The sequence below is a fragment of the Sylvia atricapilla genome, chromosome 3, assembly GCF_009819655.1.
Source record: "Sylvia atricapilla isolate bSylAtr1 chromosome 3, bSylAtr1.pri, whole genome shotgun sequence".
NCBI classification, from domain to species: Eukaryota; Metazoa; Chordata; class Aves; order Passeriformes; family Sylviidae; genus Sylvia; species Sylvia atricapilla.
In genome coordinates, this window is record NC_089142.1 from 5,449,306 (window position 1) to 5,475,905 (window position 26,600).

Genomic DNA, 26,600 nt, shown 5'->3' on the forward strand with positions numbered 1-26,600 from the left:
TTCCTTCCTTGTTTAATGTTGGGACAAGGAGAAACAGTCAAAGCAGACAAAGCACATAAACACCAATCTCTGTGGCCTGAACAAGCCACTGGAAGGCAAATCATTCCATCCTAAAATAGTAGCCTAGGAAAAGCTGAATTACCACCAGAGAAGCCTCAATCTCACTTTCTCTATCTCTCTCATTCTCTCTCATAGGCAGACTGGCTGCCTAAATTTAAAATAGCTAAAATGAGGTGAGATGACTCCTTTTTTGTGTGCTTGTGTGGAACCTCTTGCAGGGTAAGGATTACACTTTATAGCTATTATGGAAAGAGATTCAAAGCATAGAGGGCACAATCAGAGTACTAAGAACAACAGATTTTTAGGCAAATTGAACATAAAAACTATTTGATTTATGTGAAAAGAGAGCAAAAATAGTTAATTTTTTAAAACAAACTTTAAGCAAAATAATCCAAGATTTCTAAACAAACATGAAAACAAGAAAGTCACGTTTGGGGATGGTTGGTTAAGCCTTGCCTAGACATCCAGTCATTTTCACATCACTTTTTAAATGTTGGAAATCTTCAAAATTAACATATCATTTCCAAATTAAAAGAAGAAAAACCTTCTGTTTCAAACTGTTTGACAGAAAATACTTTTACTTTCCAAAGCAAGTTATTATTCACAAAATTCCACCAACATTTACCAATAAATCAGGTTACTCACACCACCCATGGCACTTTTATTAAGTAAGCCTTTTTTTACAAAACACTTTCTCTAAGTCAAGGACAAGTATGTAGCCCTCTTTCTACATGATTATCCCTGTGACAACAAGGCTTCAGAGTGATTGAAGCTCAGCAACATCTTGTCTTTTGTAGCCATCATCTGAAACTACCTGAGGCTGATCTCTGCACAACTGCAAGGTTCTTAATTGTCAAGCCTAGGCAAGTACAACAAACTATGATCCATGTACAAAAATGAATGATTCCTGCTGCTACCCTGGATCACTGATTGATGTTTTCCCTTTTTACTGCTTTCTTCCACTGCCCTTCTGTAAAATTTATCCTGTAACACACGCAAATTAACTTGGTGAAATACGCAATGAGGGAAAAGGGGGAACAGTACATAAATATTCACAGTCCCAATCAAACCATCTGAGATTTATTTTTCCTTTAAAAAAACAAACCACCTTTCCTGATCACTTCCAGATTCACAGTTTGATATTATATGAGACCCAATACTGTTTTCTGGTAGGAAAGAGGAACAAGCTAAGAAACAGCAATTTGAGGTAAGAAAATAATATCATTCCACTAGTCTTACAGTCTGATTAAAACCCAAGGATTCATATTTTCACTTTTTTTTTTTCTCCATTCTACCCTTTTTTTCCCAGGGTGGCTCAACAGAGTATTGTAAGTTTAATCTGTATCGATTAATTCTTCTCCATGGAGGAGTTGTGACTGCAATACATGTGACTCTGCACTCCATACTGAACAGTTTATCTTCCCCCTGTGATTTCAATAAAACCCTTGAGATCTGAGTGCTGCCCTGATTTCTTCTGTTCAGCCATTTAAGAGTCAGGTGCCTTGTCTAAGCTGGTTCTGTAGGTTCCCTCTCTGCTCTGAGGGACTGAGCATCTCCAGAGGGTAATTCCATCTAACTGCCTGAGACACCTGCTTCAGACCAGTGTGACTCACTGCACACATGCCCTCCTTGCTGCGTGAATTACAGATGAAACCTAAAGGACTAGCTCAGACTAGACACTCACTTTCAGGGAGGTGAAGTCAGGCGAGATGAATCCTACCCTTTGAATATAATTTCACTGTTCACCCAAGTGATCTAGGATAATACCTCCAATTTTTTTTAAAGTTACTTAAATATTAGGGTTTACTCCCCACAGGGCAAATACATTGCCCATTTGAGCACTGCAGCATCCTTTCCAGGCATGTTTCTGCCTCATAAAATCCCCAGGTCTGAGCAGCAAATGAATGGGAGGTCACTGAGAGAGCCATTGGAAATGCAGAGAAGAATGAAGGCTGTGTGCTCCCATGCATCCAAGGCATTTAGATACCAATGTCTGGGCCAAAGGGAGTTTCTGGGGTGATTCAGCTCTCCTATTAAAGATGTTCCAGTCCAGATAAATAATTCAATATTCACTGGAAAAAAGACTTATGCATGTTCCCACAATAAAGGTGAATGCCCACACAGCCATGTGGAAAAGCTGTGATCTGTCTGTCTCTGCCCACTTAATGAATCAACAAATACTTGCTTCTGTACACAGAAGAGAAATAAATTAGTGTCTCTTACTCCTCAACTCAACTTTTTCCTGGTTTGGGGTTGTTTTAGGGGACAGGGGTTCATGTTCATCCTCCAGACAAGTCAGAGCTGGGACTTGTAAAGGGGTTTTTTACTCCCAGTCAGTGTTTGGGTGAGCAAACACCAGGAATGGGGTGAGTCACAAAAACACAGGGGCACACATGGAAACAGCCTCACAACTTGGCATAAATCAGCTTTCAGACATGGTCTTCAGGTTTTCAGGCAATGGTTTTCAGGCATAAATGGGGACGTATTTTCCATACATGTAGGCACATATCTGTTGTTCTGTGTATGTGCAGTTAGAGAAATGGAGGTGCTAAGCTCCAGGAACACTTCATCCAGAACTCAGAGGAACATGGAGCTGACACAGCTGAGGGATACCCCCAAGCACCCTCAGAAACCTGGACACAGCAAAAAATCTGTTGATTTGCTTATGGGTAAGATTCCCCTTGCCTAATTTCAGCCATCTAATTGTTAGGTAATTAGTCTGACCTAATTGTTCAAGTATCCCTTACAGATAGCAATGAAAGAAAGATACCTCCGAAGGAAACTCTCTCAACTTTAGACTAATACTTTAAAAAAAATCAAAATGCCCTTTAGAAATAGATTGATGTCTCTCTCCATTGATCAGAAATAAACCAGGACTTTTGAATTACTAATATATAACTTTTAAACAGATTTAGGTGATATGATCCCACCCTTATCATCTCTCTTCCCTTCCCTTCTCACCCCATCTACAGACTGGTGATGTGGATTGATTGATTGATTGATTGATTAGAGCTTCACCCAAAAAGTTTGGGATATTTTGACAGATGTGTCTCAAAATCTTCATAGAAGGAATGAGAAAGACTGAAAGTTCAATTCCCAGCTACGTTTTCTTAAGACAGAAAACAATGATCCAAGAATTAAGAGGTCACATGGATTTAAGAGACTTGAGTCTCTTCTTCTCAAGTTTTTCTATATAGCCTTGTAAAAATAATTTAAATCATTTGCCTTGCCTCCTATACACGAAATAAAATAAAAAATACTCTTTGGCCACAATCTTTACATTAATAAAGCAGTAGTGCACCAGCTCTGGTGCTCTAAACCTGAAATATGCTGAAATATAAACTAACATAAACCTGAAATATAAACTTATATTTATATTTATATTATATACTAATATTATATAAACCTGAAATATAAACTAACATAACCTGAAATATGTTTCAGGTTAGAAATGATAACAGTAAATATAATGAAAGAAGAGGCATCTTGGTATCTATTTTTGTGATACTATCTGTCCTACTCCCAAATTAAACCTAGCAAAGCAGGTGAATCAATAACACCTTAAATAGTAAAGTAGACATGTTTTACAAGCCTCTTAGAAAAACTGTTTTGACTTGTTTCTATTTTTTTACTGAAAATTCAGGTTTCCTCCTTCCCTTTTCTTACTCATTTTTACAATGGAGGCAAGAAATAAATTCAATACTTGTAACATTATCATGAAAAATGCAGTCAGAGCACCTTCAAATGCTGTTTTTTTTTAGAAGACCAGGTGTTCCAATGACACCAAAGGAAAGCTTCATTCCCAAGTCTCTTAGGAGTCCCAGTGACCCTGAGGGCAGGAAGCAAGTGAATGTAAAACTACTGGTCTACAAGTGCCCCAGGAAGAACAGCACTGAACTTGTATTTCACAAATCATCATGACCCTGTAGCAGCACGTAAGTGACAAACATCATTTCTAGGGCACGTCCCCAAGGGCCAAATCCTGACCTCTGCCATGCTAGTCTTCTGCAGGTGTCCCTAAAGCAACTGCGGACAAGCAGCAGCTGATTTGCATCAGGAACTTGGGGATAAAAAAACAAATAAATAAAATCAAGCCCTGCAGATTATAAACACACGTTATTTATGGTGCGAGGTTATCGTTCCGCTATCTCGATTTCTAAGTGTGCTCACTCAGAGTTTAAACTTTTGTTTTACTACTAAAGACGATTCTGGGACCAACAAAGGAAAACTAACTTCATGTATCCGCATTCAAATAAGAGTAAAGTGAGATTCCGGCAGCGAGTGCCGCTGGGCTTTAGCAGCAGTGCTGTGGGGACCCCTTGTGTTCCAAGATTTAAGCGAAGAAATTTGTTCCTGTACGGGCTGCTGGTGCTTGAATCTTTAATATCAACTTCTTCCATTTCCAGTCATTAGAAGAATAAAGTCTGCTTCTGTTTACACCAGGACAATCCCAATTGCATTCCACTGTTTTCAACTATGTAATTTAATTCCAATGTCAGTGAAGGCACATGGGAGAGAGACAGAGCAATGCCTAGCTAGCAGCACCTGAGTATGAAATTTTAAAGTCATTAAGTTCTCAAATACCTCAGGTCACTTGGAAAATCTCAGTTTCAAATGTATTTATTTAATACTTCCAGAATTTTCTGTCTTTTGAATTAAAAAAATTGTTACTGAGGCACAAAAAGCCATGAGACTATGAGATTTTCAAATGAGTCACATCTTAATTCTTTCCCATTGTTTCTCTGCTTTTGAGATTTTTTTTTTGTTCAAGCCCCTTGAAATGACTTAGAGATCATCGTGGTTATGCCTCAGCCTCCCTGAAAAGAACAGAAGCAAAATCAGCTATAATTAAGTCTGGATGTATGAAAATAATCCAAGAATTAGTAGGGAGGTCACACTGCCTCCTGTTGCAACTGAGCTGTAGTGGCGAGTGCTAAAAACCTGTTTCCCAGTTCTGGTGCCCACAACTGAAAAAAGGAAAAAGGCATTGGGAATTCTAGCAAGAGGTCAAAGGAAAACAGTAAGACAGTGCTGAAGGACTGGAAAAAAGCCTCAAGGACCAAAGACACTTCAGTGCACCAAGGACACTTCAGTTTCTCCTATTCTCTGCTCAATCAAACCAAATCCTTTTAAGGATGGAACACTAAAATGTTTGCTCAATGGGCAAAACTCACTGGGATGTGGTTTGTAGGAGATGATAGTAAATAACACAAAGATCCTTCTGGCCTCAAAGTCCATGAAATTCTGATTATTTTTTCTGCAATCAGAAAAGCCATGATATTTTTGCAAGAATTATTTATCTGATTCCTATTTTGTCACCTCATTTCTAGCATGGTTTTCAAGCTGAAAGTCAATGACTAAAGGTATATATAATGAAGAAACTTAGTAGCATTGACTTCAATTTACATCACATTCTTCTCCCTGTTATTTTATGAAGAACATTTGCATGCATGTAAAAAAAAAAAATAATCTGTTTAAGGAAAAAAAGATCCTGGGCCAATTCTTTTCCCTTTGAAGTCATTAACAGTTTTGCAAACTGACTTCCAGGAGACAGTCACTGGGCTTTCTACCATGTGATAGCTTGCAATGGCTTTATATAAGCCTATGAACAATCCTGTCAGGATATCAAGACCACTTGGGTGTTTAAACCTGAACATTTGGTTATATAAGATTTGGACACTGAACTGAGCAACGCCATAACCTCATCTAAGTCCTTGCTGTGGTGAACACACTTCAGATACATCAGCTCTATCACAATGAAGGGAGTTACCCTCCAGGGCAAAACCATAGAGGAATGAAGGTAAAACTCAATTCTAAATAATAATGTAATTTAGGCCTTCCATTCCAGCACCAAGGCGCTTAATTCCTCCCAGGACTGCTGCTGCCAGATTGCTCTAATCCACTTCCAGCTGTGCTACTGCTCCTGTGTGTGAGCATGGAGCTGGGCTGGGAAACAGAACAAAGCATCCCAGCAAAGCCAGCAGCACTTGGAGGAATATTCAAACACACAGGGGAAATAATTCCCTCTTAAAGGAGAGTGTCTGCCAACTACTGTTCACATTGCAAGTGCTCTACTCTAGGCCTGGCCATGCATATAGGCCCTGACTCAGCAAAGGCTTGAGAAAGTGCCTTAATTTCATCATGTCATTAAGCTTGTGGACTTTAGCATGTTCTGTAACTTTAAATTATACAAATACGTATTTCTTTTATAAATACATTCTTTCTTCTTTCTCTCTTCCTCCCTGTGGTATTCTATGTCTTCAAAGTTGCTTCAGCACAGATGTGTCAGAAAATTGTGTCAGTAAATTTACTGCAAGTATTTACTATCTCCAGAATGGCTGCATCTAAGACTGTTATCCAGGCATACTGAGGCATACTTTCATGCCTTGGAGAGCCTGCAGGCTGATCACATCTAGACTTACAGAAAATGCTCCTTTAGTGTTGTTTTCAAATAGCATTTTTCACATTTGCATCATGAAATCTTTGTTCCTCAATTAGCAAGGTCTTAGAAGATGGAAAGTTCAGAAATATTCCTTTGTAAGGTACATATTTCTCAGATTAAGGTGATGGTGTGTTATCTTAGAAAACTGAAAACTTCCTTTTAATTGCCATAACATTTCAGTTCTCAGTTTAGGTGGGTCAAAAGATATTGGTCCTTAAAGCTGTCACTGGTACCAGACAGAATATTGATGGCTCTGGGCCTCCAGCCAGCAGGATTTTGAAGAGAACTTTCAAGAAGTTATTTCTCAAGAAAACTTAATTTGCAAACTGCTGTTCCTGGGCATTTTAGTCTTTGATTACTGGGCAGAAAGCAGATAAAGCAATTTGGGACAGATGATAAATGCAACTTGCAGCACTTCTTAACAAGTTAGCACAAAGCTACACCACAGTTTTAGTGGTCTTTATATGTGTGTTTTTATAAAGAGACAGAGTGAACAGTTTTATTAACATATCATGAGTGAGTTATGTGGGTCATCCCAAATGAATGGCAATAAAAGCTTTATATCACACTCACCAACATGTATTTGGTACTTTATGTGCCACAAATGTTGCAGAAAAGCTATTTTACATATGTTTTAAAGACTGGGTATTTTTTATATTAGGGCTGGTTTTGTAAAGCTGCCAAGCACTTTAGCTACCATGAGCCCAACATTATTCAGCTCAGGGGGAGTAATAAAAACTTGTTTAAAATGTTCTGAAATATCTTTTTTTTTTTTTTTTTTTTTTTTTTCCCTTCAAAAGGCCAAAATTAAAGAATCATGGAATCAGCATGGAATCATGGAATGGCCTGGGTTCCAAGGCACCTTAAAAGTCATCTATTTCCAACCTGCCTGCCAGGGACAGGGGCACCTTCCACTAGAAGAACTGTGATCCTAACATGTTCCATCATGAAGCAAGTAATTTTCTCTAAAACAATTTTAAAAGCTCTTTCTAGTCCTTCCTGGTTGTATGACAGAGAAAACTTGGTACTGTCACACCACAGGACAAATTGGTGCTTGTGCTGGGCCTTGGACTGATGTGGGGTTTTTAGTGGAAAATGGAAATTCTTCAACTAAAGAGAAAGAATAAAAAAAATTGTGAAGGCAAGTTGGTACACAGACATCCCAAAATATTTATATTTTTATTTATATGGCACCTTGAAAATCTGTTCAAAAAACATAAAGCAATTGTGTTGGTCCCAAATTAGAGTCTGATCCAAGATCCCTGTCACTTTCCATCAATACAAGAGCATTCAAACAGATTTTTAAATTTCCTCCGGCAAACTCAAGAACAGCTTTGCCAGGAACTTTTCTGGGCACAGGGTGAAGCCTTTAGGCATGGAATAGGTCAGAAGGACCAAAGACTGAGAAGAAGCCATATCACAGTTACAGTTATAGTACAGTTATAGTACGACCCCTTTTGCTGAGAGATGCCAGGCTGGAAGGAAGTGACTCCCTGCCCTTCCACCACGGGTGGAGTTACTTTGAGTACAGATGTCTCATTCTCCTGCTGCTGGAGCCAGACCATATCACACTTGTCAGCCTGTTCCAGGCTGCCCCACCACATCAAGAAGCTCCTACCCCTGGCTCAGGTGCCACAGAGGGTCTGAACATGCAGCTGGTATTACTATGAATATTCTAAGCTAGGTTTTGGAGTGAACAGATTTTCTGCTTATTACAAGAGGCATGTGATGGCTTCTAGGAAGGATCAGTGTGCACAATACAGCCTGTGCACATACCTGTGCAGTGGGGTCTGACCCTCTGCTTAACTCCACAGTGTAAAACTGATGTAGGGCAGTTTTAATTCCAGCCCTGTACGTGTGTGTGCATTTCTACTGCACGTGTACACACACAGCCCACTGAGAGAGACATTTCCCACCTCACACACCAAACCACAAAGTGTGATGGAGCTACTGAAAGAGGTGAACAGCATTTAATCACATGTGAGTTAATGATTTAAATGCGCTTTTATTTTTGGCCTCTTGATGTAAATCCAAACCAGACAAGCAGAGTCCTCTGGTCAGACGGCTGGAAATTCCTCTGCACGAAATCATGTTGGTGGTCTCCCAGCTCAGCGCCTTCTGAGGAGCCGTACAGTGAAATATCCTTCCGTACCACTAATGAATGCGCCCACCCACACTGGAGCTGGTGCCCCCTAAGAACTCAATTCAAGAACAACTTTTTAAACTCCTACATGAAATCAAAGGGCTCATTCTACAGGCCAAAGAACTCACAATTTTAGGCGGGACAGTTAATGGGTGGTTACCCCAGGTTGTCCCCTTGGTTTGCAGTACACAGTCTCGCAAGTAAAAAAAATAAGCAGGATGCTGACTATGTACACAGCATTCCAATTAATTAGATTTCATCCTCCTCCAATGAATACATAAATTGTTGCCTCCCTGGTGACTGTACAGAGCATGAGTGACTTACTCAGCATCAACCAGAGGAACCAAAGTAAACACACAAGACCTCAGTTTACTTTCCTGTGCTCCGACAAGACCTCCTTCTCAATATTAAACAATCACTTAGCAACAAAAAACTCTCAAACTGGCCATGAAACTTGAGCAAGAGTGCCCAGGGAATAATTTTTAAAACTACTGCACTGAACCGTCCCAAGGACTCCTGTCCATGTGTGAATGAGCACTTGTCATTTCAGGCACAAGGGGTGAAGCCTGGTGACAACAGCCAGAGAACTGAATAATCCAGTGGTGCTACTGACACACAGATCTAATCCCACAATGAGGAGATGACTCCTTCAAACACGCCTGTTATAAAATTATCAAGTGGCACAGGGGGTGGAAGGAATCAAGTTCTGATTGAACTGACTTGAAATAATAAATGCACACACTTTCTTTAAACACAGCTTGCCACATCCTGAGAATCTGGAATCAATTCCTTCCCTTTCAAGAAGCTTAAAAGTGGTGGGACTTTGATATGGCATGAGCATGTTTGCTTCTGGGCTTACAGCCCTCGCCAGCCCACTCCAAAACTTTCAACGTTTTTATATTATAAGACAGAAAAGTTAGGAAAACAAAGATGGAAAAAAAGAATCAGAAATTCAGGGAACTATTAAATCAGGGCAGCCTTGCTGCCAAATACCTTTGGTAAGTAAATGAATCATGATCAATAACATATTGCCACACAGACTTACAGGAGAAGGTTATCACCTGCTTCTGTGCCAGGCATAAAATATAACGGTGTGTGGCTAATGAAGTACTGCATGAATCCAGAAAAAAAAAATCACTATTTTTCTCTGTAATGTTAAAGCATTTTTACTTCAAAGTAAATTTAACTCATCCAGAAAAAACATAATTTTTTCCATGAAAACTTTGTCAAAATTGATAGGTTACTATGAAACACTGCTCTTTTGACAATGTTACATTTGTGAGAAGAAACTATCTTGACAGAAAGGACCCTGTTTTTTCCGCCCTGACTGTAAAGCTGTTTGTGCAAAGCTGCTTTATACATTCATATATTTACCAGCAGATGGTGTCACAATCTTAGAAACAGACCTACAAATGTATCCCTGCGTCTGTCTATTCACATAGGAGGACTCAGACACACACTAAAACAAGGATTTACCAATCTCTTATTGTCCTCACTGACTTTTCCACTATCAGGGGGAAAAAATCATTTAGCTATGTAAAGCTGTGCCATCTCAGGACAGGAAATACCATAGTGACACAGCCAGAAGTGGCAACTCCTGAAGCGTGACATTTCTCCATGGCCCTGGCCACAAATTCGGCTAAGAGAGAGAGTAGCTTGGACATTCCTTGGGTGAGTATTAGATTCTCCTCAATTGTCTCATCCAGTACCCTCATGCTGCATAAATATCATCAATTATTCCAACCACTTGGTGTCACTTTTCTGCAGAGACGTAACAGCCCCAGGCTGGGTGAGAGCTCACGCTGCACACACAAGACCTGTCCTAACCCAGTACCCTACAAGGAATGGTCACACATAATTACACCTAAGCCACACTTCTCACAGCCAGAGACAGGCTGATGTCACTAATTCCCAGCCCGATATCCCACATGTTATTGAATTCACTTCTCTGACTCCTGAGTTAAGAGAACATAATTTAAACCACCTGATGTTTGGTGCTTTAGTCACCTTGCTGTCCTGCCCCCCACACCACCCCCCACCCCCGGCCCACCTCTATTTCCAATTAAAAGAAATTAAAATTATTGTTTATATAATGACCTGGGGCCTATAATCTATTTTTGATTTACTAACAGCTCATCTTCTATTTGTGTTTTGGTCATGTGCAACTGATGTTCCAGTCACTGGTGTGGCTTTCCAGATTAACCCAAGCACTAGAACCAGCTGGAGCCAGAAATGGATGTAGAGAATGACTGTGAGACACATATTACCTTTATCTCAGAGCTGGGAGTACAGAAACCATTTATGATAACCACAAGCAGCAATCTCTGATCTTTTTGGATCTCACCTGCTCATGTGGAGACAGGGAAAGGGATTTCACCTAAGTAATTGCTAAGTAATTCATGTTTATAAAGTGCTTCTTTTTGGTCACAGATCTATATACAACTACTTCTGCTGTAATATAGGAAAAATAAAAATAATATAACATAATACTACAATATATAAACCCAAATGTATAATAACAGGTTTTTAATATATAAATAGACTAGACTATAATATTAATACAATATAAAAACTATTTACTTCAATAAAAAGCCTCAAGCTGTACTAGGAGAAGGCCAGGCTGGACATCAAGAAGAATTTAGTCACTGAAAGGCTTGTTAAGTTTTGGAGTGGGCTTTTCAGGCAGGCAGTGGAGTCACCATCCCTGGAAGTACTCAAGAAGTGACTGGACATGGCACTCAGTGCTATGGTTTAATTGACACAGCCATGAGTAAAGGTTAGACTTGATGATTTGAAGGTCTTTAACAGCTTTTGGGATTCTGTGATTCTATTCTATTATTTTGAATAATGCAGAAGGACCTGCTGTAAAACGATACGCACCAGATAAGGTGATCCCAGATCCCTTTTGAATTTACCTCTTTATTTATTGGAATTTATTAAATACGAATCAAAAATAAATAGGTTCATTAGGAAAAAAGTATGCAGTGTTGCTCTCCTTTCCTCAGCACACAGTCTATTCACTGCCAAAGAAATTTAACACAACTGCTTTTGGACTAACTCATTCTCTTCCATCTAAATCAGCCTTCAGAGAAACTGCTGTTATCCAGATGAACTCAACAGAAGGTGAGTAAAACATCCCTGGGATTAGGGAGAAACTATTCTTCCTTAGTCCTTGAAAACTGACAGACAATTAGTCTGATGAAACTGAGGCCTGCACTGACAGTCCCAGAGACCTTACTTCATTGATAGAAAGAACACAATTATAGATAGAAAGATCCAGTTCTATTCTGCCCATCTTTGATTTATTCTCCTTGCAGTGCAGCACTCCAGCTGTAATAAAATTAAGCTAAAAGCTTTTCTCTACTTTGGAAAGTTGAGCATCAGTACATTCAGAGACTGCAGTGTCTGGATGAGACAGGAGAAGGAACCAGGTAACAAAAACAGAGTGAGGAAGTTTGCAGGGAGCAAAGATTGTTTCTCTCCTGCAGCTTAACAGGTTGTCTCTAAAACTTTGGTGTGCTTAATTGTCATTTACAAGAGTGCCTAAACCAAGCGTTTGTTATGCAGAACTAGAGAAAGCTCTCTTTAATCATATTGCAGCTTCTGAAAACGTGGAGTGCATTTCAGGGTTAGATTCCTTATCTCACCACAGTGGACATCACTCCTTGAATTCCAGCTCTGCTTATGGCCAGACGCAGACACCTCTAGGATAACCATTTATTCCTGGCTGGAGATGCCAGCCCTTGTGAGCCCAGAGATTTGTCTATTGCAGTCACTGAAAAGCAAGAGTTGGAACTGTGCATGTGGGGCAGCACAGCCGAAGATTTACAGTTTCACAGCAGACCATAAAACTTCCTTGTAAATGGGCAAGATACTTTACTTTCATTGTTATGTCTATTTAATCTAACTCTAAATTTATCTTCCTTTTACAACTTCCTATAAAGGTTAGCTGAGCATCCCATTAGCATTAGACAAATAACCCCAAGTTTTTAGCATCACCGAGAAGCAAAGCACTATAATTATTTCCTTCTGTTAACAACACAGAAATATTACAGAGGAGATTGTTATCTGACATAAATCTTCATTTATCCATTTTTATCTCATGGGTCAGCCCCAGGCAATGAAATATAATTGCACAGATGAAATGTGTGGCAGAGCTGGAACCTGCAAAATCTAGTGTTTTCTGAATGATACAATATAAGCCCATGGTATTCAACGTGCCATAGGTCTCTGTCTGTGAAACCAGTAACATGAGGGAGGAGGAACACCAGTGAATGACTGCAAATATTCTACTAGGTCATCTCAAGTGACAGGGATGCGTAAATCCACAGCTTTATGGAGCAACTGGAGCTCAGACTCACTGAAGTCTTGCCTCTCTGAGGGGAAAGAAATGTGGAGAAGAACAGCAATTTTATTAAGAAGACAGTGTGGGATGCATATAAATACGAATGGCATCTGGCTTCTGGGGGATCTTTTCTTTTCGTAAACAAAGGTGAAGGAAAATCTGGACCTTACAGAGTGCAATTACATTTCTTAAATTCCCTTCTTTCTTTTAATTAGTTTATATGGAATGTGTCGATATAACTCAGTTTATATGAGCAAATTAGGTATAACAGCATAATATAATCATAAGATAGGTAGGCCAAGAACCTGATGGCAACATCTAATAAAGCATGAGTTGCTCTCACAGGTTTGGGTCCAGTCAACACACACTCCTCTAAGCAGTGCAGGGGCAGAGGAGGAGGTAGCACAGGCCACCAGTCTTGTCCAGTAAGCAGTGAGGGATCCTGTTGTGGTGAGGAAACTGGGATATATGGACAGGAGTCATGCCATGGCTGCTAGTAAAGAGGCTACCAAACACTCTGTTACTCTTTTATTTACTATTACAGATATAGTTAATTCAACTGTGGACATGTGAGTTGAGTCCACCTAACCAACCACTTCAAGCTGATCAGCAGCAGTACCTGACGTCATCTGAACAAAGTTTACAATAAAATGATGAGAGAATGGCAAAAACCTTCCACTTCTAAGCACACAAACTCCCTGGTCCATTTAGCAGTGGTCATACTCACCAGCATTATCCTGCTGCTTGGTGTTTTTGATGTATGCAGAAAATTTGGAAAAGATATCGATTCCAGCAGTGTTTGATTCCCGGTGCTTCGCAGCCAGTTTGGGATACCTGAGCAGGCAAAAGCAGTGGGGAGAGCAACATCTTGTTACCAGCACTACAGAGTGGCTACAAATACAATTCACAAGAAGAGAGAAAAACCTGCTGTGTAATTAACACTCATTATCTCAACACAACACCTTGGCAAGACCCTCTTAACTGTATCTGTCTGTCAAGGCAGGCAGATAGGGAATTACCCAGGGATGGAGTCAAGACAAAGGTAATTGCACTTGTGCTTTATGTAACCACAATCCAAAATCAGCCTTAAATCAGAAAGAAGCATACATTTCCAGAAAGGTGCAGGGGAGTTTGGCAGCCAGATTTCTCCATTACGAATGGCAGTCATGTCTAATCCTCTACTCTGAAAATGTACTCCAGGATGGAATAGCAAGGTGTGTTAGGATTAGCCAGGTCAAGGAACATAAATGTTCCAGTCTCTGCATTGCTTTTTATAGACTTTTGGTGAAAAGGAATATATTGATTTGAAAGATAAACACAAACTAATGACTCCTACTGACTTCAGTGGTCTTGGAGCAGAGTATAGAAAATTTAAATGCCTGATCTCTTGCCTCAGGACTGGCCTATAGCTGCTGATTCACTTGGAGGTAAAATGTTCCATAAGGAACCAAGCCAAATTTGATGGATTCATAGATTCTAAACTCCAACTCACAAGCCAACTATTTCTTTTTTCCATTATCCTTGTATTAAGTCCAAAATGTTTGACTGAGGTATATCTGGTAAATCTAAACCTTTCATTGGTAGCTTTTTCATACTGAAAAAATCTGGGCCTTATTTCTAATCTGAGTAAGTTTAGTTATAACTTCCAGTTATGGTCTCTTGTCATTTCTTGACTAGAATAATGAGCACTTTTGTGCCTCCAGAGCCTCTCGTCCTCTGTAATCAGTTCCCCTTCCAACCTTCCTAATACCCCATACAGCTCAGAAAACTCCAGTTTTTCACTGTAAAATGCTTTTCCTGGCACAGATATTTTGTGTGGCAATTCTCAGCATCTATTCCAAGTTATTTTTAGCCTTGCAAAATGTGGCCACCAGACCCCTACAATTTTTTTCGAGTTCTGATCTCCTTAATTCTGCATACAAGGGCATCCTGAAATGTGTACAGAGAAAACATTCTGCAGTTATTAGTCACATAAGTAACCTTCACACATGGAAGTCATCTCACTGAAGCCAGCAAGTTTCATAAATAAATATAACTCCTGTAAGTAAAGGTTGTAGGAAGGACTGCTTTTTAGGAACTCTTCTTAGGACATCTTTCATTCCTAGGAAATGGAATATTGACTAAAAAAAAATCCAAAGGTCTTACTTTGGAGGTGCAAGAATCTCTTCCAAGAATTCCTCAATCTTGTTAACATCTGTCTTGACTTCTCCATTAAATGTCAGGAAAGGTGGGTGGGTCCCAGGAGCCAGATTGTGCAGGTCAGCTGGCTTTCTGCAAGCAGAGAAAAAGTAATGAAATCACTAATCTTTATGGTTGGGTAGTTGCACAGATATTTATAGTTCCAAAAAAATCAGTCTGCCTTTTTTTTTTTTTTTCTCTCCTGTAATTTGTGGTTGGAAGACTTTGAAAGTATCCCAAGCACCCTGTTTAATATAAAAACATTCCACAAGTGAGAAAAAAAAAAAAAAAGACAAAACAACAACTAAACCTGAATCCCAACTATTTTGTTGTGCACCACAGGCTTTCTAGGCTAGATAAAAATCTTATTCAACTTGGAGGGGTCTTTCTATAGTGCAAACACTGGGTCATACACCTATTTTCAATTAAACTGAACAATTTTTACCTTTTCAGATCAACAGTGGTAACATTGAACACAACTCCTTTGAGCCACAGGATCATGAAGAGACGCTGGGAGAATGGGCAGTTCCCAATGCTTTCTCCATCTATTCCAGCCTGGGGAAGAGAAAGAGAGGAAAAATGGATTTCAGACTTGTTACTCATTTACCTCCCTCAAGATGGAAAATTGGACAGTGAAAGAAAAATAAGCATTTTAAAATAACCAGCAGTGCTTGTTATTTAATATAGTTTATCATCAACACAAGAATTGAGTCACTGCAGGATTCAGTAAAACTCCTTTTGTCAGGAGCTCAAGGATGCAACATGGAGCCTCTCCTGAGGACATCTCTAAGATTTGTCCCTTGCTAATGACAAGCAACATCCAGGGTGTTCCTTCAACTCATGCCTACAGGACTGCCTGCCTCATGTACAGGCTGGACAAACTCAGGACCTGACTTCTGCTTTAAGTCTGTAGACTACAGTTTATATCAGCTCAATATCTGCTTCACTGTTTTACTATCTAAATCATGTACTTTAGAGTTAAACCCAAAAACTCTGGACATTGACTCCTTCTTGTTCACATCAACAGCTGCCTCAGACACAAACAGCCAGGTCCAGACAGAAATCTCCATCTGAATCCTTCTGAGGTTCAAGGCAGGTCTCAGCCACCACATTCAGCCTGTTCCTATCCCTAGTATCTAATGAGTTGCCTACAAACCACTACACAACAATACAAAACTGCTAGTGTTAGCATTGAAGAACAACCCATTTTTTCTTCTAAAAATTTATGGTCCTTAGCCACGCAAATTTTAACTTTGAGCCACGGAGGGATACAAATACCACCAGCTGAACTGAGCCAAAGCTGTGGCCAAGGACAACATCCTTCTACAGTAATTATGCTTGTGGCCAAAGCTTTCAGGACGATAATTGTTTTGATAGATTTCCATTTTAATTTGTGGTACCATTGTGTTTAAAAGATTCTCATAATCCTGGTGAAGCAACCAACCTTCCGTTGTTGACCCACATGGATTGCATAACTGTATTTTAAGCACAGTGTGCGTCCGAAAATGGCTGATGAAAGAGATAAGCAAATAAATGCCCTTTTCCTTTGGAGACAATATTATATTACTCTGTTGGCTCTCATAAATTTTCTCTTATTAATATTCAAGCTGTGAGGTAACATTTCTCTGTCCTAAACAACTAAATCCCTTCTAATTATTGCAGCTCTGTGAAATAGCCCCAGCACAACTAGAAACATTTTGAGACATGTCCGGTTGGTACAAATTCAGGCCTTGCCTGTGAAATGTTCAGCCAAAAGATTTTTCTGGTAGGCATCAAGAATCTTTCTCATGTCTCGAATGGAACTTTCGACAATTCTGGTTTTAAAAACAAATTCCACATTTCCTGTCACCAAACTATGGGGAGAGTGTGAATTCAAGGCTTGGAGAAAACCCATTGCAAATTGCAGAGCTGTGTAAAGAGTTTGATCCAGGTTCAGATCCAGTTTCAAGCACTCCAACTCTAGAGGTACTTGGATAGGGGGGGGAACAGTCTGGTTGCAGTTTTACTTCAAATTATGGATCTGCAATATGTCTGGCACATGGCTTATGCAAGGATCAACAAACAGTGTGGGTGAAAGAGTAGCAGGGCATGAGGATGAGCAAGAGAGGATGCATTTCTCATCTACCTGAGGTATGAGTAGTCTGGTTTTGCAAATTTTCATTAATTAAATCATTAACTCTGTTCTGCAAGTTTCATGGCAACAGAAACAATGTCACTATGGGAATTCCAGGCACCACCATAGTGCATGCCATAATTACTCCTAGGTCACATTTTCTGACTTGGATTTAGCATTGCCAGGAGCTTTTGACTTCTTGCCCTTCCTGAAAAGAAGAAAATGCTATGGGAGAAAACAGCAATATGACACCAAGCATTCCCTTGATTTTCCCACCATCTTAGTCATAAATCACAATTTCATCTTTTTCAGGAAAAACACAGAACACAATTTCCTTGCTCTCTCCATTTGTTTATTCTCATGCAAAGATTAAGGGTTACCCTGCACATTCTTAAACGTCCTCTGTCCTTCAAGAGAGTGGTGAAAAAACATCTCCAGACCAGAGGACTAAAGAAGGGACAGAGCAGCTGAATCACAGAATCTGCTGAGTTGGAAGGGACCCACCAGGATCATTGAGTCCAACTCTTAGCAAAGGGCATCACCAAGAATTACACCATGTGCCTGGAAGAATGATAATGAAGAAGAAGAAACAGAAGTAATGGACTGTGTGGGGGTAAGGGACGTAGACGTCATAAGGAAAAGGAAGAAGGTGAGAAAACTGGAAGAAATGAGATTGACTTGGTGATCAAAAATAAAATTAATTGTGTAGGTCAAACGTGGCCTCCAATAGACATAAATTCCTTCTCAACACTTCCAAAGCAATGGGAAACATTTATTGCTAGAGACACATTGGGAATAGGCAAAGGAAATTCCAAAAAACAAAAGACAAACTAAAGAAAAAGTATGATATGATCTCTGTTCAAAGCTCCAGGATCTGGAAACCAGGCTCATGATTTGGATGGAGACCGACTCATGGGTTTTGATCTCATGTGACTGGCATAACTGAAAATACTACCACAAATCACAAGGCAAACTGGTGACAGAGAAGGGAACAGAATCAAAATTTCCCCAGCAACACAATTTATCCATTATATTCAGCCCTTTTTCTGTGGAAATTATAGGCAAGGCTCTGTCGGTTTTGTGAGCCCTTTCTCATTGCTTCTAACAGCAGTCAGTAATTCAACGTTCAGCACTCAGAATGAGCAAAACCTTATTAGGTAACAACTTCAAAGGCTTATCAGAGTGCTTTGAGATCCCTTGTGAAGTCTATTAACTACCAGGAGGAGATGAGAAAGAAGAGAAAACTTCCCAGGCTTAGTCACTCTGAGCTTCAAAGAAAAACAGCTTTAGTACAGCACCCCAATAGTGCCTAAATACAAACTTGTTACATATTTGTTCAAGGGTAAGGGCTCAGAAAGGTAGGAATTAAATAACACCTTCATCAAGATCAAGAACTCAAGCAGTGGACAAAAAGAAAAGAACAAATAATTGACAAGCTGGAGAACCACCATTTATCCCTGCTGTTTTTCACAAAAGCTTTCTCATGCAGCTTCCCTGAAACACAGTAAAAGTGATGAAGCACTTATAAAACGGAGCAAGTTGGTGACATATGCACTCTCCCTGCCAGTAATATTGGATATTTCTGATACAGTGATTGCAACTAGGGACAGTACTGACAATTCCGAACAAAAGAATAAAAGAATTGCAGCTAGGGACAGACTTGAGGCTTTGTGAGCACTAGGATAAAGGAGATAGAGTTGTTAAAGTGCACTCCCTACTGAGAAGAGTCTCACCTGAAAAGGAAAATTCCCATAGTGACTGTGGAAAAGTATAATAGATTTAGGATTTGCTAGGTGAGGCTCTTTGGCCAATCATTACTCACCCCAATGAAGTTTAACTTAGGAGGGAAGGGCCCAAGGGAAGGTCTCCTGTTTGGGCAAGGTCAAGATGCACATCTGAAAAATGAATCTGTCGAAGCTTCACTTTGGCTGAATCCACTGAGTGTCTTAGTTTTAAGTGGGATGAATGTGAACCCAAGCAATAGAAAAGTCTGGAGTTTGTGGAGACAGAATTTCTAGAAACTTACATTTCTCCATCTTAGAAACAACACTTTCTGCTCCCATTGCTTCCCACAAACATAATTTTATCAGTTTACCTACTCAAAAAGTATCCTTTTCTGCTTAGTCTCCAGCTGTTTCTGTCCCTCACCAAATGATGCAAGGTCTTGCCCTAGAACTCAGTATAATCACATCAGGAAAAGCCTCCTGTCAGACCAGCTGCTTCCCTCTGAGTAATGGCAAGAATGAACAACATGTTCTCCTTTATTAATTATAAGGTGCTCCTCCTTAAATAGTTCAGCTATTTTTAGTGAATTAATTAAACCGTAATGGCATTTGTGTGCATGTGTGGGGGCTGCATGAACAAATTATTAACTAACAAAATTTAGGCAGTTTTAGGAGGGAGAAAAAACAGTCTCAGCGATTTTATGAACTTGAGTCAAGTATTTTTGTGAAGTCATGGCAGTATCAAAAGCCTCCAACCACTGCACAGCACAGCTGAATGATGTGAACAAGGAGCTCTTCTCAAGTTCAAGCAATACTTTGCTATAAATGAAATAACTGGAATAAATTTCCATACATATTCCAAAAATACTCCAACTGGGACATGCATAGGTACTGCAATACACACAGACAACTGTATATTATTTTAACTCACCTTAAGGGAGACAAAAAATGACAAGTTCCAGTTTTTCCCAAAATACAGAACTTTTAAGAAATACACCATAAATAATAATGACTAAGCATCTAGCTTAAAAATGGCAGCACTGGAAAAACTTGCATATGGCAAAGCACTGCGGGTTTTCCAGGCAAATAACGTACTTGGGTTTCTCTACCCTTCTTTCATTTTCACTGCATTGAGGTCACTCTGCATGTGGTCCAGGGGTCTGTTAGACTGCAGGGTAAAGCAAGGAGATATTTTTGATGACATTAGAATACATTTCTTTTTCAAAAGGATTTTTAAAAGTTAACAAAAACAAGCAGGCTAATTCACCTCAGTGTTTCCTAGTAAGGATTAAGGAGGGATTTGATTTCATCATCCCTACAATCAAACTCAAGGCTCACATTACACATGGTTACACCCTCTCTGTTTTAAAACTGGGAAAGCTCCTGCCTTTTGACACTTACTTTCCTTACGCTCAGTACCCAAAGGGGAAGTGAAAATCCTATTGGAAACGCAAAGCAGGCCAGGAAATATCCTATTTATTGAACTATTAAGAAAAAAAAAATCTGTCTTAGTAATTATACCACACACAATAGCACAAATCTCCATTGTAGGGAAAAAAACATGGGTTGCAACATGAGATCAGACATGCCAAGGTATTGCTTTAGTAAGGGATATTTTTTTCTTCCATTTTCTTGTCTTTTTTTCTTTCCCAGCTTCTCATCCAAACGCAAAAGCCAGTGAACTTTTTGGAGTGCCACCAACAGAGAGGCAAGCTAAGAACTGTACATTCATAGAGCAGCACTGGTAGGTCTTAAGTAAATCTCATTTCACAAGCCCTGTGTATCACAGGACACTCATGTTGACTGTGGCTGTGGTTCAGGAAAGCATTTAAGCATGTGCTGAAATACATCCCAATTCAGAGGAAGTATATGCTTGACTTTAAGCATGTTCTTAAGTCCTGTTGATTTCAATAGGACTTAAGCACATACTTAAGTACTTTCCTGAACCGAGGCCTATAAAAACAATAATAAATTTGCAATGCAGCATTTTAACTTCATTGGACCTTTCCTGAGACTTCATTTTGCTAGGAGAAGCTGTGGGCAGCAGCCCTTGAAGGGAGGGCAAGATAGAGCAGGAATATATTCCTAAGCACACACACATGTAAAAGAACCATGTGCATATATGTCAAATAAAAATAGAGCATTTGCCTGAAGGACTGTCAGGGTAGTAACAAAACAAAAAGGAAGTGGTGAGACTCTTTAGCCAGCTCCCCAAAAGCCAGCCAAAATGCTGTCCAAGCTTGGCATTACATACAGGCATATATTTCAGATGCACATAAGTTGAACTGGTCTGTGCTGCTGGCCAATTTGAGGGGAGCTGGCTTCTCACACTGGGTTTCAACCAGCTGAGCAGCACGTCAGCAGGGCTGAGGATCTCCAAGGAGCTGTCACTGCACTCCCAGATCTCTGCAGCCTTGGAAGAGATGTATTTGTACTCTTGAGACATTTCAGGACTTCCAGGAGATGGAACTGCAGGTTGGAGACCCAATGGGCATCATGTAGTTAGGACAAGACAAATGTTATCTACAGGTCTGGTAAATCATGACTTTTCAATTTTTTATATCCATGTGAGGGGCAGAATAGGCAGGAACAGATCAGTCCTAATAAGTTGGCTTCTTCCAGAGAATCCTTTCATGATGGCTTAGGATATTCACAGTTAAAGATCAGATTCATCTGCCATATCAGCTGAGGTCCTGGTAGCAGAACAGCTGAATGCACAGGAATCAACCTGCACAAATAGGTCTCAGTTACTTCAAGGGCTTTGTTGGACCCACTGGGCACTGTATTTGATCTTGCATGAAATACACTTTGCTCTGTAATAAACCTTGTGATGTCTGAGAACCCCAATCAGTCACATGCAGTTTAGATTTAGAAAACTACAGATGAGACATGGGTAAATGGTCTGATCACATGGAAAGGATTCCATGCTATTTCATTACCTCTTCTGCTTTCTTCTGAAGTTCCATGACTTGACAAATATCAGTAGAGTAGAAGAGCTGGTATGACACCCTAGAACACACAATTCTCATCTAATTTATATTTGTAGATCTGTTACTTAATTTTGCATATGGTCAACTTAATGAGAATTTAATATTAGATAATCACAGGTAGTGGGAACTATAACAAAACTTCCTACACCAAATACATACATATATATATATATATGTATGTATTTGGTGTAGGAAGTTTTATATATGTAAAATTTGGTACCAAAATATTTTTTTCCAAGAGACCATATTCCAGCCTGCTCTTCTGGAATGTGAGTTCCCCAGTGGGGAACTTCTGAACACCAAGACTGACTTTCACAGGGTGATGATGTATAAGGGAAAAGCCCACAGAAGAGTAAGTGTCATTAAGTAACACCAGCAGTACTGTAGAAAGAAATCACATAGAGCATGTATTTATATTCTTTTAATGTCAGCAAAGTACAAGGTAAAGGATGGGTGCTAAATGCAGGCTGACATTTTCAGAGTGGCTAACAGTCTTAGATCTTGTGACACAATTTGAAGGCAGCTGACTTTTCACAAGTATCAACTCTGTACACTCGGCAAATCATGCCACAAGCCACCCAAAATGAAAAGCTGATTTTAAAAGCCTCAGGAAGAGGGAAGTATCACTGACATTGAGGTTCTTGAGCAATTAGACAAAAAATTCAGAGTGTTCAAAAATAAAATCTCCATTGGAAGAATACTCTTTAAGGAGGTCACTTGGAATTTGACAAATACCTGATGGAAATGTATGAATGCTTTGGCAATATCCCCTTGAGGAACACACCTGGAGTTGTGGTCTTTGGCCAGCCCCAAGGACAGGTTGCTGGGAACCACACAAAGCTGAGGTGTCACAACATGCAGCTCAGCAGGACTCACAGGGCTCCTGGCTGCCCAGCAGCCCACCCAGCAGCCAAAATTTCCTTTTTAAATTACTACCGCAGTTTCTCTCCTCACAGAAAACCCACCACAGCCTCTGTTCAGTGATACTGGGAATATTTTAAAATGGGGTGTTTAGACTTAGCGCAATTTATAGCAAAACCTTGGAATTCTTCATAACCAAATATTGCTGTTCTTATCATAGCTCTTGATAGCAGATTGTGCACAAAGTTCCTTTGTTTCAGAACATAGTGGACTGAAAATACAGGTGTTTCATTCTTGGCTTGATGGACAAATAAAAGTCATCCTTTACACTTCTTGCTGAGCCTTTTCCAATCTTATAAAACAACTGTGCTTCCATCACTCAACAGGATCCTGGCTACCCACATCAGCCAGTGGATGCAACCTCAGAGAACAGCTTTTAAAAGCTTTGCTTTTTGGGGACCCATCAATAATTCATTGTAAGATACCACAGGAACAAGAAAAGAACTCAAGAAATGTCAGATATGTAAGTTTAATATATACAAAGATACAGGAACAAATGAATAACAATAACTCACAAGTGAGTGTGGAGATCTAAAGTTGATAAGAAAAAACAATATGGAGATATCAGGAACAAGTAACACGAATTAACTCAGGTAAATTTTGTTCTCTGCCAGGTTTCCCAGCACTTTGGGTAGGAAAGAAACAGCAGATACCTGCAGCTGACCTCTGTAAGATTTATGACATCAGATCCAGACCATATTTTCATTAACAAAATAGGGAAACAAGACCTGCATGAAACCTCTGCAAAGTGCTTGTACTAATAGTTGAAAAAATACTTACGGAGCAGCAATAATCAAGCTTTCTGTTAGCACATAAACACATAACAAATAGAGGTACCATAAAGGTCTGTGACAAGATGAGTCATATTTAATGTTTCCATTAGCAAAATGGAGGAAGGAACAGACAGAACCTTACAAAATTTCCTGACAACAACAAGCACAGAGAGGTTACTGGGATTTCCCAGGAGAGAAGTAGACTCAAAGTGATGCTAAGAAGTTGGAACAAAGTGTCTGAAATCACTTAAATGAAATTCAGCAAAATAAACCTCCAAGTGTAAGATGTGAGAAAAACAAAATGTAACATACAAAATGCAGGATGGGGAATAGCTGATGAGGGCGAAGTGAAGGAGGTTTTACGTAAATCACAATGTGATTCATCAGTCAGTGCTTCTACAGGAAACAGCAACAAGCTAATGAGATGTACACATGTTCTACTACAACTTAACAGTCCCCAAGCATGTATAAGACTGTTTCACAAAGAGAATGATGATCCATTGTTGTTCATGCCCACAGAGGATGGGATTAAGTATTTTGCTCAATTTGCAACAATAAACATTTAGGAGGGAAAAAAAACCCTAGTGTAATTATAGGACTAATGAAACACAAAGCAGTGTTTCTAAGGAGGTTGTGTAATCTACATCCAGTGGAGGCTTTGAAGAAATCAAAAGAAGTCAGTAAAACTGGTCTTGATTTATTTCATCCTGCTGCAGAGCAGAGAGGGGGAATAGGATGTTTTAAAAATCCTTAACTGTGCATATTAGTGACTCTGACAAGAAAGCTGCTCCTGCTGCCAGTGCTGGATGCTTGGTGGCACAGACTTTTGCTTCCCTCCAAACCTGCACAGGATGAAGTCTGGCTCCACTGAAACCAATGGTAATTTTGCCTGTGACTTTGACAGGACCAGAATTTCACCCAGAGGTTTCATGGCCAGAGGGGACAATTATCATAATCTTTCCTGACCTTTTGCACCATACAAGCATAGATTTCGCTCAGCCTGTAGCCAAACATCTTGTGGCTGAACTAGAACATGTGTTTTGGGAGGGGTTTTGGGAGAGGCACATGCCTCACATAGAGTGGTAGTAAAATCCCCTCTAGTGTTGCCTGTTTGCATTGCAGGGAGCAGCTCCCGCATCCAGGGAAGTCAACATCTCATTTCTGGGCTTTTCCAAAAGGTACCTAACTTTCACATCACTTATGCATGCAATATTTTTTTTTTTTTTCTTATCTATCCGTTGTATTTATGCACGTGGGTTCAAGTACTGGAAGGAACCTTAGTGATTAGATCTGGAAAGTCAGGACACAGCAGTATTTATAAAATTGTCATGATTTTAGTAAAATTCAATAGAGATGCTGAAGCATCAGCTACTGTTCGTTGTTTTGGAGACAATGGTGTATCTCATAGGAAGAATTAAGTCAAGGAAAAGAAGATTCCTGGAGCAAGAAAGTCACAAATCCTTTTTTAAGACAAATAAACTTAGAATCATAGTGGTTCTGGTCAAAAGGGACCTTAAAGATCATCTATTTTCCAACCCCTATGCCATGGACAGGGATATCTTCCACTATCCCAGGTTGCCCCAAGCCCCATCCACCCTGGCCTTGGACACTTCCAGGGATGAGGCAGCCACAGCTTCTCTGGACAACCTGTGCCAGTGCCTCACCACCCTCATCAGGAAGAATTTCTTCTTAATATCCAACCTAAACCTGCTCTCTTTCTGTTTTAAGCCATTCCCCCTTGTCCTGTTATTCCAGGCTCTTGTAAATATTTTCTCTCCATCTTTCTCGTTGGCTCTCTTCAGGTACTGGAAGGATCTTGTTCTGCAAGATATTGATACCAGTACCTGTTCATGCTCTGCATATCCATAATGCAGCTCCTTCATTCTAGAAGCTTAAGCCTGCAGGATTTTATTAGGGCTTTTGCCTTTAGGTGGCACACCCTAAAGGCATGTGTTGTATTCTAATGGAGTAGGTGGAGGATGCCCCATCCCTGGAAACCTTCAAGGTCAGGCTTGACAAGGCTCTCAGCAAATTGATCTAAAGACATTCCTGATTACTACAGGGGAATCAGACTAGATGACCTTCGAAATGTCCCCTCCTACTCAAAATATTCTGATTCAGTGACAATGTACTAATAGTTGATTCTAACTCCATAACAGTCAGGATTCACACAAAATATTCCCACTAAATTTTCCACTGACTTCAGTGAAAGCATAGCCATACTTTGGATTCACTAGTTTCTGCCTAATAAATGATTAAAACCACAAGTGCTCTGAAGAATTTGTGAATAACTCTTATTTAGCTATCTAAAAAGCATCGATTTTAATACTTTCAGATATTGATGATTCTATATCCTGAAAACTAATTAGATACTAAAAAAAAAAAGGCATTTCCCCTTCTGGGGAAGCTGCGGAAAATAAAATGAGAGATAGATCAGTGTCAAAAGGTGTCATAGGCAATGCAAATTCTAGCCAAATTATTCCTGTTTCTAGTGGAGATCATGTGCAAATACAGGAGTTGTTTCTCCAAAGTAAGATCCGTGCAGAGTTCCCATTACAGTACCAGAATCATTCATGGGGTTTTTTTTTAAGAATTAAATCTGGCACATCTGGAATTTGGAGGTCTGTTAAAAATCTCTGAGCCCAGGGGTAGTAATCTGGTCACACAGCATATTCTGCAAATGTTGGTGAATAGCAGCCAAATTTCCATGCCTCTAAGCAGCGTATCAGACTCACAAATAATAACAGCAGCCAGGTGCTGAAAGTCAACGCTGAACCTGAAATAAGATCCAGGGCTGAATTATTTATTGAAATTCCATGACTTTATTTGCAGTCTTAGAAAAGATAGTCACTTGCCAGGCACTGCAAATAAAGTTCTGGATGGTGAGTGTCCTGATAAGGGCATTTACCAT

At 39.7% G+C, this 26,600-nt stretch overlaps 2 protein-coding genes across 2 annotated transcripts in view; both read right to left on the reverse strand.

Annotated features, from left to right (window-relative positions):
- CYP39A1 (cytochrome P450 family 39 subfamily A member 1) overlaps positions 1-26,600 on the reverse strand; it is a 349,396-nt gene that overhangs the window by 136,743 nt on the left and 186,053 nt on the right. The window lies entirely within an intron of this gene.
- Positions 1-26,600, reverse strand: part of CLIC5 (chloride intracellular channel 5) — a 50,790-nt gene that overhangs the window by 8,428 nt on the left and 15,762 nt on the right. The window contains exons 2-4 of the mRNA XM_066314690.1: positions 15,614-15,723; positions 15,136-15,261; positions 13,718-13,824 (exon numbers count right to left, since the gene is read on the reverse strand). Coding sequence (XP_066170787.1) covers positions 13,718-13,824; positions 15,136-15,261; positions 15,614-15,723 — 343 coding nt within the window. The remainder of the gene's footprint in view (positions 1-13,717; positions 13,825-15,135; positions 15,262-15,613; positions 15,724-26,600) is intronic.